Source organism: Thamnophis elegans, chromosome 1 (genome assembly GCF_009769535.1).
Source record: "Thamnophis elegans isolate rThaEle1 chromosome 1, rThaEle1.pri, whole genome shotgun sequence".
Classification (NCBI taxonomy): domain Eukaryota; kingdom Metazoa; phylum Chordata; class Lepidosauria; order Squamata; family Colubridae; genus Thamnophis; species Thamnophis elegans.
The window spans coordinates 135,241,231-135,253,543 of record NC_045541.1 but is presented as its reverse complement, the minus strand read 5'-3'; the positions used below and the strand labels follow the sequence as shown (position 1 = coordinate 135,253,543).

At 34.9% G+C, this 12,313-nt stretch overlaps 1 protein-coding gene across 2 annotated transcripts in view; it reads left to right on the top strand.

Annotated features, from left to right (window-relative positions):
* The window catches only part of CEP128 (centrosomal protein 128), a 184,917-nt gene that overhangs the window by 3,308 nt on the left and 169,296 nt on the right, over positions 1 to 12,313 (top strand). For both annotated transcript variants that reach the window (XM_032232414.1, XM_032232421.1), the window contains exons 2-7: positions 2,037 to 2,180; positions 4,391 to 4,477; positions 4,606 to 4,729; positions 5,033 to 5,151; positions 7,118 to 7,209; positions 8,373 to 8,445. In XM_032232414.1, the coding sequence (XP_032088305.1) occupies positions 2,043 to 2,180; positions 4,391 to 4,477; positions 4,606 to 4,729; positions 5,033 to 5,151; positions 7,118 to 7,209; positions 8,373 to 8,445 (633 nt within the window). In that variant the 5' untranslated portion in view covers positions 2,037 to 2,042. The remainder of the gene's footprint in view (positions 1 to 2,036; positions 2,181 to 4,390; positions 4,478 to 4,605; positions 4,730 to 5,032; positions 5,152 to 7,117; positions 7,210 to 8,372; positions 8,446 to 12,313) is intronic.

Here is a 12,313-nt window from a genome sequence, read left to right as displayed (position 1 = left end):
CGCTTTAATTTTGATTTCTACATGGAGAAGAAGTTGCTTGAATGGCCAAAATGATCCCTTCACTCTCTGTGAATATATAAACTAATTTATAAACTAATAAAGAATATGTTGTGGCAAATAGCAGAATCAGTTCAATTCTGTTTCAGAGAAAAAGAGACTCTTAACTGGGTTGCCTTATTTCTGAATGAATGGGATCAATTCAGCCAACTTTTCCTTTTAATACTGATCCTGGCAGTAAAGTAATGAGACTTTCTTTTGCTATTTAGTATAATGTGGGTTCTGAATGAAGTTTTTGTTTTTGGAGTTGTTGTACTAAAAATAGTAGCTTTTAGAAATCTCCCTTCATGCCTAGGGTTTGCTATCGTGATTATCAGGTGCTTAGGACAAATTACTATTTGCTATACCATAATAATGTGTGAATATAAACTTTTAATGTATGTGCATAATGATATTACATGTCTGGATAAGTGCACACAGTTTACATATGTAAGATTTTTCAGAACTGCTATAAAAGGAAGTATAGTGACATCTTTGAAAACTTGAGAGTCATAACGATAACAGTCTGGAAACAATTGGTTACTATGATATTTCTTTCAAACATTCCCACCCAACACACAGAGACAAGGTCAGGCAGAAAGAATGCAGGTAGTTCTAGACTTACAACCATGACTGAGCCCAGCATTTATGTTGCTAATTGAGACACTTAAGTGAATTTTGTCCCATTTTACAACATTGCTTGCCACAGTTGTTAAGTGAATCATTGTAGTTGTTAAGTTAGTAACACATTGTTAAGTGAATCTGACTTACCATTGACTTTGCTTGTCAGAAGGTCACAAAGGTGATGACATGATCCCAGGATACTGCAGCCATCATAAATATGAATCAGTTGCTAAGCATCCAAATTTTGATCAAGTGACCATGGGAATGCTGCAACAGTTGGAATATGAAAACCGATCATAAGTTACTTTTGCATGCGCAGAACAATTTACAGTGAACTACGCACATGCAGTCACTAAAATCCAATATGACGGTGACATCAGCGGTGGCGAGGGAACCGGTTTGGGGGCGTGTCAGGCCTGGGTCACTGCCGGTTCTGCGACCCAGGCCTGAATTCCACTACCGGTTCAACCGAACCGGGCTGAACTGGCAGCAACCCACCTCTGCTTTGAAGATGATTGTTCTACAATCCTGTGAACAATGGTCAAAATTCAGACATTTCAGTGTAAATACTGATTCAACTTGTTGACTGGCATGGTGGTCTAGTAGTGAAAACATTCGCCTCCCACTTCAAAGGTTGATAGTTCAATCCTAGGTACTGTAGCAACAGATGTTTCTTTCTTAGGTCACAAAGAAAAAAAATATCTGCTGTGAACTCAACATTGGTGTCAGAAAGAGCATCTGGTCAGTAAATGTTCCACTCCCTCCAGTCTCCCTGACTTTATTTTGAATTAAGGGCCTATAGGGTCATAAAAAGAAGAAAAAATCAGTTTGTTAGAAATTCTTACTCTTTCAAAACAAGACAAAATAAATATGACTTTTCATTCTGGGTTATGTGCAGGATTTATAGTGTTGAGCCTTGTGATTAATCACCATCTTTTCAACATTGAGGTATGCCTCAAATTAACCTTGCTCACAGTGTGTTACTTGTGCTTTTTAGTACTTTACAAATTTTGTGTAGGTTTTGTCATCATTATTAATGCAAGCACATATTAATGAGATTGTGATATATTAAGGAAATGGCAAAGTCTAGGTTATGCATAAACAATAGATCTTGTACATACTGAATCTACCTGTCCTTCAATATCTTTTTCAAGTGTTCTCAAAGTGAGGAGGATGATAATTGTGTGTGTGTGTGTGTGTGTGTGTGTGTGTGTGTGTGTATGTATGTATGTATGTATGTATGTATGTATGTATGTATGATGTATTTGAGAACCAAGCAAGGTCAACATGGTTTTTGAGTTTGTTTCTTGGTGATATGATATTGCAATTGATAAAATGTAATGAACTTTACTAATATGAGTTTTTTCCCCCTTAAGGTTCCAATGGCAGATTCATCCAGCGACTCTGATAACATTCGTCATAGAATTGGAAGAAGGGGTCCTATAAGAGCAACGAGAATCCGAAATCATGGAACTGAAGATGTTGCAGAGAAGATTCACACTTTAGCAAATACTTTGCAGGTTGCTATGAATGGTCTACTTTAAAAAAACAATTTTGTAGAATTACAAGGAAGGATTCTAATTCTATATGGTCAGATAATTGTCTTGAGCCTGGGAGAGGTTTGTTTGTTTGGTCTGATTCTTAGTAGTTTACTTAGTAGTAGTTGAGCCTACTTTCTAGACTGTAACCTCTATCAGTCCATAAAGCAGCAGCTATAAATCCAGGAAGATCATCAAATTTTGGACCTGCTTTTTCAAAAAATGGCATCCGATTAAAAGACTAGTCTGGAACAGAACATCTTGATGGGTATTAAGACACTCTATTTTGTTTGGATTTAATCTAGCCACTGTTTCAATGTTCCTCTCAAAAAGGCCAAGTTAGAGACAAAACACTAGTTATCAAGGATGGCTGAGTTTATGGAGGGTCTCTTAAGGAAGGGATACCGAAGTAATGTTCAGCAGGTTCTGACCAGTTCTGGAGAACCAGTAGTGGAAATTTTGAGTAGTTCAGAGAAATGGTAAATACCACTTCTGACTGGCCCCACCCCATCTATTCGCTGCCTCCCGAGTCCCAGCTGATAGGGAAGAAATGGAGATTTTGCAGTAACCTTCCCCTGCTACACCCACCAAGCCATGCCTATAGAACTGGTAGTAAAAAAAATTGGAATCCCCCCACTGACGGGATGCACTACAAATGGCAATCCCATGACTGTGGGACACTGTGATAGTTGAAATGCCTGCTGGTTGCAAAACATCCATATCTCAATCATGTGACTGTGGGGATGCCGCAATTGTTATAAGGGTGAGGACCAGTCATAAAATGACATTTTCAGTGCAATCACAACTTTGAACAGTCATAAAACTGCTAAGTGAGAATGATTTATTGATTTAAACTATAAATATTTACATAGCCTTTTTATAAAAATGGCCAAGATGATTTTATAATAAAACACACATTTTTTTAAAGACAACTTGAATATAAAGTGAGAAGTCCGACTGATTATATATGCTTTATATCCCTCCATATTTAGATATAATTCAGTATCTGTTTTTAACTAAAGAAAGAAAGAAAATAGGTCATAATGGGGAACTATGTGTTGAGAGGTCATCGTTTTTTTGTGTTTGGATTTAACATGGTCATAGCGCATGTACTTTACATGCAAAAGATTCCAGGTTCGGTCATTGGTAAACCTGAGAAAGTTTGAGACAGGTTTATGTCTATGGAGATTCTCAGTCATCCAAGTCACAGTTGTCCCAAAGGTGCTTTTTCAAGAGGCAATTGGACTTTCTGGTTTTTCTTTGAAGAAGTTTTGCTTCTCATCCAAGAAGCGAAACATCTTCAAAGTAAAACCAAAAAGTCCAATTGTCTCTTGAAAAAGTACCCTTGAGACAAGTTTTTGTCTTAATAGTTTCTATTAAATAGTTTCTTCTAGATAGTTTCTACTGATACACACATCAGTGGTTTAGCTCAATACAAGTTCACTTTCTGTAGTCTTTTTGGTTCATTAATATTCCTAAATTATCTACAATCAAGGAAACAGTAAGGTATGCAGGTTTCTGAATACTGCCACATTATTCAACATGGTTATAGTGTGTTTCCACGAAAATAAGACCAGGTCTTATTTTATTTTTTTTGCTCCAAAAGATGTATTAGGACTTATTTTCTAGTTAGATCTTATTTTGGGTGAAATGCGGTACTAATTGTATCAGTATAGCTGATGATCTTGGAGCTTATTTGGGGGGGGGGTAGGGCTTATTTTCTGGTTGGGTCTTATTTTTGGGGAAACAGGGTAGCTTTAGGCAGATTATGAGGTTAATTTATTAGAGCAGCATTTCTCAATAGTGACAATTTTATGTATGGACTTCAACTCCCAGAACTCCCTAGCCACTGCTGACTGAGGAATTCTGGGAACTGCTCCACACATCATAAAGTTTCCAAGGTCGAGAAACATTGGGTTAGAGCAAGTACAAATTAATACACTTTTGACAACTATATTGATGTGGATCGCCTAGAACCCTAGGATGATTGTAAGAAAGTTGAATAAATAAATAAATACAACATAAATATCAATGGGCATTAAACTGGTTGTGACTTTAAGGTTACACATTTGGTAAGAAAAGCACACAAACTGCTTGTTTTGAATATTGACTTCCCTCACTTAACCCTCATTTCAATTTAGTATCTATAGTTTGGATTGTAGTTTACTTATGCTTTCTTCTCATATTTAAAGGATGCAAACTGGAATTTAAGACATGTGGATCAGATGTTGGGCCAATATCGAGAGTATAACCATGAGCAGGCAGAAACCATTGCAAATGTAAGCAGCTACTGATTGAATTTAGTAATTAGAATCTATAAAAGTATAAATTCCTATTTCTCTTCTATTCTTTAGTGCATTTTGAAGGAAAATTGTCTTCTATTTAACAAGTTGCCATTTTCATACAGCTTAAAGAAACTTTGGAAGAGTCCGTGGGCCAACTGAAGAACCAACGCTTATTGAGAAATTCTGGAGTAAGAAGCGCATCTCTTTCAAGCTTGTATGCGAGTGACCTGGATGGTGGATCTCCAGGTATATTTAATGAACCTCAGGCTGTAATCATATACTCACTTAACTGTGGACGTCCTATTGAACTATTGAATAGACATTTACAGTTTTATATAGCAAATATAACAAACTCTTTATTGATTAATTTTACTTTGTAGTAGCTATGTGTGCATAATGTAATACCTGTAAGTATGGTGGAAAATATAATATTTGAACAGATTAATACTGGTGTCTTGGCAGATTCATAGATGAATAAACAGTTCTTCATAGTTAAATTGTATTTCAGGACAAATTTGTGCTGATTTTCCTATCTTTCTTTCTGTGAAGAAGTTCATCATGTCAAGCCTACCTCTCCTCTCAGAGATTACAGTGCAACACTAGGTATCAGGCAGCGACGGTCCAGATCTGCTGTTCGATTTGTTGATCAGCGAGGTAAATTGGACCAGGTGAGTAAGTATTCTTAAAAGCACACAAGTTCATGTTTTTCCCTGTAACCACTTTAACCACTTCTTACAAATCCTTTTTACTTTATTACCAATTATAGTGAAATATATAATTCAGCTACTTTTTGAAGTAGATTTTGAGAATTATTATCTATCTGTGAAGTTCTTGGTTGTTTGCTTGGAGATGCTTCATTACTCAACTAGATAACATCATCGGTGTGAGTGAGCATGGGGATTGATATATAGCAGCTTGCCCTGCCAGTTTTGGTGTGGGTGTGGTACCTCTTTGATTGGAGCATTGTCTTCTGCATAAAGTTTGTTTGATGTTAATTCTTGCTTATCTGAGTGTGCTTACTGAAGGGGATGTGTTCTAGTTGTTATGCTTCATTTTTAGTTTTTTATTATCTCATTTCAATGGTGTATAAAAGTATTTATCTGAATGTGTCTGTTGATGGCTGATTTGTCTGAGTGCCAGGCTTCCAGAAATTTCCTAGCTTTTTGGATTTGGCTTGATCTAAGATGCTAATATTAACTCAGCTGAAACTGTGGTTGAATCTATCCACTTGCTGTGAAATGAAGGATTTTTTCCCCCTCATCTGATTGCTAGTGTTTGTCTGTCCCTCTTATATATATGATAACTGTTAGAATGTTTGAATTGTATATTGTAGATTCTGTTTGCTAATGGGACTTTGTATATCTTTTCAGGACAATTGCTCCATATTATTAATCACAATGATATGAAAAAAAGAAAGCAAACTGAAACTGCATTAAAGCATCAAATTTTTAAAATTTATATCTTTCTCTTTTTGCATTTCAAAATAAAACAGCCAATGCCAATTAGAACTTCTAAGCTTATGCGGCATTTTCTAGTGTGGTACTATTATTACTGTGTTCTAAAAATCATCTTCTTTTGAGAAGAGAACACAAATTCTTCTCAAAAATGAACCATTAAAATGTTTTTTCTATTTTGTGTAATGCTACACATACCCAATAACAGATTCGTATCCAGTATATTTTTAATTTTAGTGGTATGTCCTAAGCTTATTAAAAATAATTCATTAAATGTAGTTTTTCAGTGTGCAAGAGGTGAAATATTTAGTTAATTGCTAAGGAAACTACATTTAATACTATTTTTTTAAGCTTTTAAATGTGATACTACATTTTATCAGTGTAATCCAATACATTTATTACATATTATATAGGAATAATTGAATATAAAACTGCTGTAATCTAAGAATTACTTGCACTACTACTTTGAGTAATGTTTTCTGCTGTTACTATTTGTAATTTCTTTTGTTAAAGAGTAAAAGTAATTTTGGCTAATGACTTTAGATAAAATGGGCTCTGGAATAGCTAGTGTATTTTAAAATGTTTAAAACAGTCACTGTCCAATGCTAATATAGAAATATTCTTTTGAGATTTATCAATCTAAGAATAACGTAACAAGACAGTTGAAGAGAGGTGAGAGAAATTTAGAACAGTAAGCAACAACAATATAATAAAACATAGTTTAAGAGTGTTTAAGACATTCTTAGGTGAATAATATTTACTGGCTTAAATCTCAGCTAGCAGATATTCAAAAAGTACTTTCAGTAATTGGAAAAAGAATAACATGTTGGAAAAAAGTAATACATTTTTAGAGTAAAGGAAAAATGAGAGTGTACAAAAATCTGTTGGATATTAAGTAATTCTGAAAAAGAAAACTAAGTACTAAAACATTTTAATAAATTTTGCCCTGAACTAGTTACATAGGATTGACTCAGGTCCTTTGGTCTAATTTGAATAAATTTTAATATATAAAGATACAAAAATCTAATAATTATATTCTTCTTTCTAATTATTGTTTTTATAGCTGTTTTGTACCTTTCAGTATTTTGAAAAGCGTACTGAAAAATATACTGAATATACTAAGTGATAGAAAAATATATTTAAAACAGCTAATTATGTTCTGTATGTATTCATACTGCAGCTCCATTCTTTACACCAGTCACTTAGAGATGTCAGCAGTGAACAAATTCGCTTAGGAGAAGACCTCACCAGAGAACTTTCAAGAAGAAATCGGTATGACATGAAAGAATGACTTTGGTTGGTGGAGAAACTTGAGTGTATAACATTGGGAACAAATACTTGATGTTTGATGGTTTGTTCAGTCATTTTACTATATTATGTGTTATTTTTATTGCATCTACTAATAACAGAAGTTCTCTGGCACATTACAAAAGTTATAGGAATATTTAAAAATCCGATAAAAGCAATAAAATAACATATATCAAAGCCAATTTCCCGATGTAATGTGGGCACTTCTTATTAAAATAAAGCATACAAAAATGCCTTGTTGACGAGAAATAACTTAGCAAGATTCGGATATAATACTAAGTGGCTGCAAATATACCTTCCTTGGGAAGGTATTTTTTAAAATTGCAATTATACAGCTGGAAACTCCCGTCCCTCATAGAACCTTGTCCTTTATAAAACTCCTCCGTAAACTTCACTTGGCAGCTTTGGGAAGAGCAGTTGATAGAATGCCTGGATAGATACATATGAGAGATGTTGCTTGCTTTACTCTGATCCCAAATTATTTAGAGCTTTAATAATCATCAGCTATCTTGAATAGAGTCTGTAAACAGATTGTAGAAATCAATTACCAAAAAGACTAGTCTTGTTTCAGGGGAACCTATTCAGTACTAGTGCCATAACTAAAAATATCATTTTCTGGCCTTAGCTCATGAAAATGGGATACTACTAGCAATTTCCTCCAGGTGGACTTTGGTTGGAAAAGGCAATCTTGTGGGGTATACAGGCACCAAATCATAAAGAACCTATAAGTTAAAACAGGTCTTTGAATTGTACCCAAACCTATTAGCAACTAATACAGGGCCCACAATATAAGGGTAATATACTAACAGTGATTAACACCTGCCAATAAGTGGGCCATTTCATTCTGAAACATTTGCAGTTTCTAGGTTGTTAGAACAGAATTAAGCCATCTAACTACTTCTTCATCTAGCTTATTAAAGTTCCATTATTTGATGTATTTGATGTTTATTGGGGTCCCTTCTCATTAGAGGAGAGATAATACAAAACAAAACACATCCTGTTCTGAAACAATAACATATTTTGAAAATAAATTACTGCAATTTTGTAATAGAGATAGAAATTAATTTGCTTAATGTAGTACATGGTATACTTTCAAGAAGTATGTGTTTTTCTTTTTTTATTTTAAGAAATGATGCTGAAATTAAAAAAAGATTAGAAGATATATCTGGCAGACTTGATGAATCGCAAAGGCAGGAAACGGTAAGGATATTAAAAACTCAATAATAGGGTGTGTGTGTGTTGTGAACTATCTATCCGTACATCCATCCATCCATCCATCCATCCATCCATCCATCTTAATATGGAGTGCTAGAAAAAAATGGAGCTTGTGTCTGTGCCAAAACCTCTTAGATTTTAGAAAGAAAGAATTTAATTTACTATACCTGGTGACTGAACTTTCTTCTTCAGAAGAAAAGCTGAGATCTATTCAGATGTATCTGCCTTGAAAATAACCCATGTTGAACTGTATAATACAGTCAAACATCAGCACAGGAAATATGTTATGGCATTTTGTGTTATGTCATAACATATTTTATGATAATTTTTATGTCATAAACAGTTTGCCAAATTTCAATTCCACAGGAATCATGCGGCCCAGACTTCTATAAGTCCATTTGAAGTACCTTGGTTCAAAAATTATTACCCTATGAGCACACTTTTTCCCAGTTAAAGATCACAGAAACAGGGAGTTTTAGTAATAAATAGATTTTTAAAAACTTGACATTTATTGCACTATGTGAAGTTCAGCACAAATTGCCCCTTCATAAAAATTAAATTTCAGCCATTTCTGATCAAACATAGCCATTTATGTTTTTTCCTACTGTACTTACGGAGGTATATAAGTTTCTTTTTCTGAATGGGGGATTTAGTCAAATGAGATTAAATCTTCCCAAGTAGATCACGTAGATCAATACGTGTAGGCCTTGGAGAAAAGCAAACCCATTATGTTAGTGGGCATTGCTTGAGGTGACTTACTAATAGTTTTACTATGGCGGGAATCCTATGGATCCATTATCAGTCATCAGTAATTGTTTTTTGTTCTTATAGCAGTTGAAGAACGTTCATTTTTTCCCTGTTGTTTGTAATTTCAAACAACATTCAAACAATTTTGGCCTGAAACGGCCGGAAAATAGCCTTTTTTTTGGCTGTTTGTCAGGGCATTTTCTGGTGCTCTGGCACCCGCAAACACTAGCTGGCTAGCGTGCCAGAAACCAGAAGAGCAGCTGGTGACGGTGTGTGCCCACCGAGAGGACACTGCATGTCAACTTTGGCACGTGTGCCATAGGTTCGCCATCACGGCTCTAAATTGTGTGCCAACTCTGCCAGGGGATGTGCAACTCTATTCAGAAATAAAAATAGAAAATTCCCAGCATCAGGAAGCCTCAAAAGTCACAGCTGTTTGGTTTTACCAAGGTTGAGGTATAATATGTTCTTCCGTATTCAAATCCCCACAGCCTTCAGACGTTAGGAAAGGCCCTTAATGGCATGACATGGTTATCACAGGGTGGAGATCTAAATAGGGCATCATCACTATTCGGATACCTTGGCTTCTGCAAATGAATGACCATCCCAACTTCATGTAGATGTTGAACAGAAGAGAATAAAACTCTGAGGCAACTTGAATAGTAGTAATCGGAAGCTAGATTTTCTCTTCACCGTCACCAACTGGAAGCAGCCTTGAAGAAAGAAGAAGAATAAGTAACAGTGTTCCTCCTCTCCTTATATGGATCAGAAGTATCCATGATCCATGATGTTGAAGGCTGCTAAGAGTCATGGAGGGCAAAATGACTGTGTTTCCCACATTCCAGATCTGAATGACATTATCTATAAGTGTGAACATTACAGTGCTATAACAAGTTTAAAACATGAGTGAAAATGGTCCAGATAAGCCATTAACTCCAGGGCCTTCTGGAGCTACCACAGAAGCCAATCATCTTCTTAATAACCTACTCTAAAATCGGAAGATGAAGACTAAACAAAAATAGTTCAATTTTATGAGATCCAGTGATGATTTCTTAAGGGAAGAGCAGACCATATCCTTTTTCAGAACAGATGAACTCTCCCCTCTCTCAATGTTTGAAAACTAAGTCTTTGGTACATTGATATTTTTAAATGTCTTTTTCCCCCAAAAAAGAAAAGCGAGAAAAATGCTTTTGATCTTGCATCTTTTGTAATATATTTTTTTACTAAAACCAAGTAGCAGCAGAACATACAGTATATAAAATAGGTTTAAACACTAGGAGTGCCACTGTACGAAAACTTACTTTTATATTTAAATGAATTTATATAGGAAACAGGGTAGACTAGGCAGCAGCATATCATTTCTAGTGAGCTTTGAAAAACACTCGTGCAAATGGAAGCTTAAAGACATGCTAAACATGTAAATGTTACTTGCCACTAGAGGGTAGTGTCTGCAAATAAATAAAGGGAAAAAATAAACTCCTCTCAAACATGAGTGCTCCCTCTATCTTACAAAGTTAGGAAATTGAAGGGAAAAATTGCAATTGAAATAAAATTCCTGACTCATTCAGTCATATTTTATTATTTAAAAGTTAGATGTTATTCTAATTCATTTCTTCATTTGTCATTCAGGAAAGTTTTAATAACAATTAAAAAAAACTGGCACTGATGTATGGAAATATACTGGCATTGATATATGGAAATACAATCTTTTCACATTACTGCCCTGATCTAATTCTACATGTGCACAGCTAGCAGCCCTGGGAGGAGATGTACATTCCTGCCAATATCAAAAGACTCTTCCTGCTAATTTAACAGAATCCAGATGTGAATGTTGGAATACAGATTCAGTCTTGTGTCTGAAGTAGCTGCATAACCTAGCTTTAGCATGGGAATCTCCTTTACTGGACCTGGTGCAACAATGTTTTGATTGATGATTATTGCTTTCATACTCCATACTGTTGCAATGCAAATGAAAATAATACCCAGTTTCTATGTCTCAGGATATAATTTCGAAGCAAATGGTTGTAATAAATTTGCTGAATTTAGGCAGATCAGAATCTCATCAATGCCTTAACATCAGACTCTATAGATGTAATTTTCCAAAGGGAAAACAGTGGAAATAAAAAAAAAGACTGAAGTGCAAACTTATATATCTGGATTCATTTTATTTTACATACAGTAATTTGTTTTAATATTATTATATGGGGAATGACAAAGTGCTAGGCAGGATATGAAGCTCCACCAGTAAACAGAAATATTATGCTTGGTTTGTTTTCTAAGATTTCTTCTGGCTTAAATTATTTTTCAGAGTCTTAGAACTTCAAGTAAACAAATGCAGAACTTGGTATAAACAATTAGAATAGCCTAATCCATCTATTCTTGGTTTTCATATCCACTGTATTATTAATGCAAATGGTGATAGGGAGGACAGTTAATTGGTAGCAGTGGACAACAGATATTTTCTTAGTAAAAACTTATTGCTTGAGTAGCTGCAGCTTAATTGTAAGATTTCAGGTTATATCTAAATTGTGTTCTTCCACTGATGGACATTTAGTTAGCAGTATAAAGGCTGTTTCATTATAAATAAGTATAGCTGTAGCTTTTAAAACAGGCTAAATCACAGACTAAATCACAGCATATTCACTGCTTGTAGAACATTGCAGATTCAAACTCTGCATTTCTAGATAGAAATGGAGAAGTCTTGTTTCATAATTTTAAGATCTTCTGCTATCTAGTACCAAAACTAGCTGAACTAACCATCTTATTTAAGGTAAGGAGGTTCCTATGATCCAGTAGCACAATGCAAAATAAAATGATTTGCAGCAATTTCCTTATATCTGAAGTCTCTCCGTGCTATTTCTCATTTTGTGCTGAAAGTTAGTAGACCAATTATGAGGTCAGAGCAAAACCTGGGCAAAGGGAATAATTGCTGATAGCCTGTTTCCTGTTATGCTGGTGAAAAAATGCAAGAGAATCTTCTGTTAAACAGATTCCAACCAGAATGTTAACCATATTGGTTTCATTTTGTTAAGGGGACTATCCGGTTCATATTACTACAATAGGCACATCTTATAATACGGTTAGTGTTTGGAATAAAATCAAATAT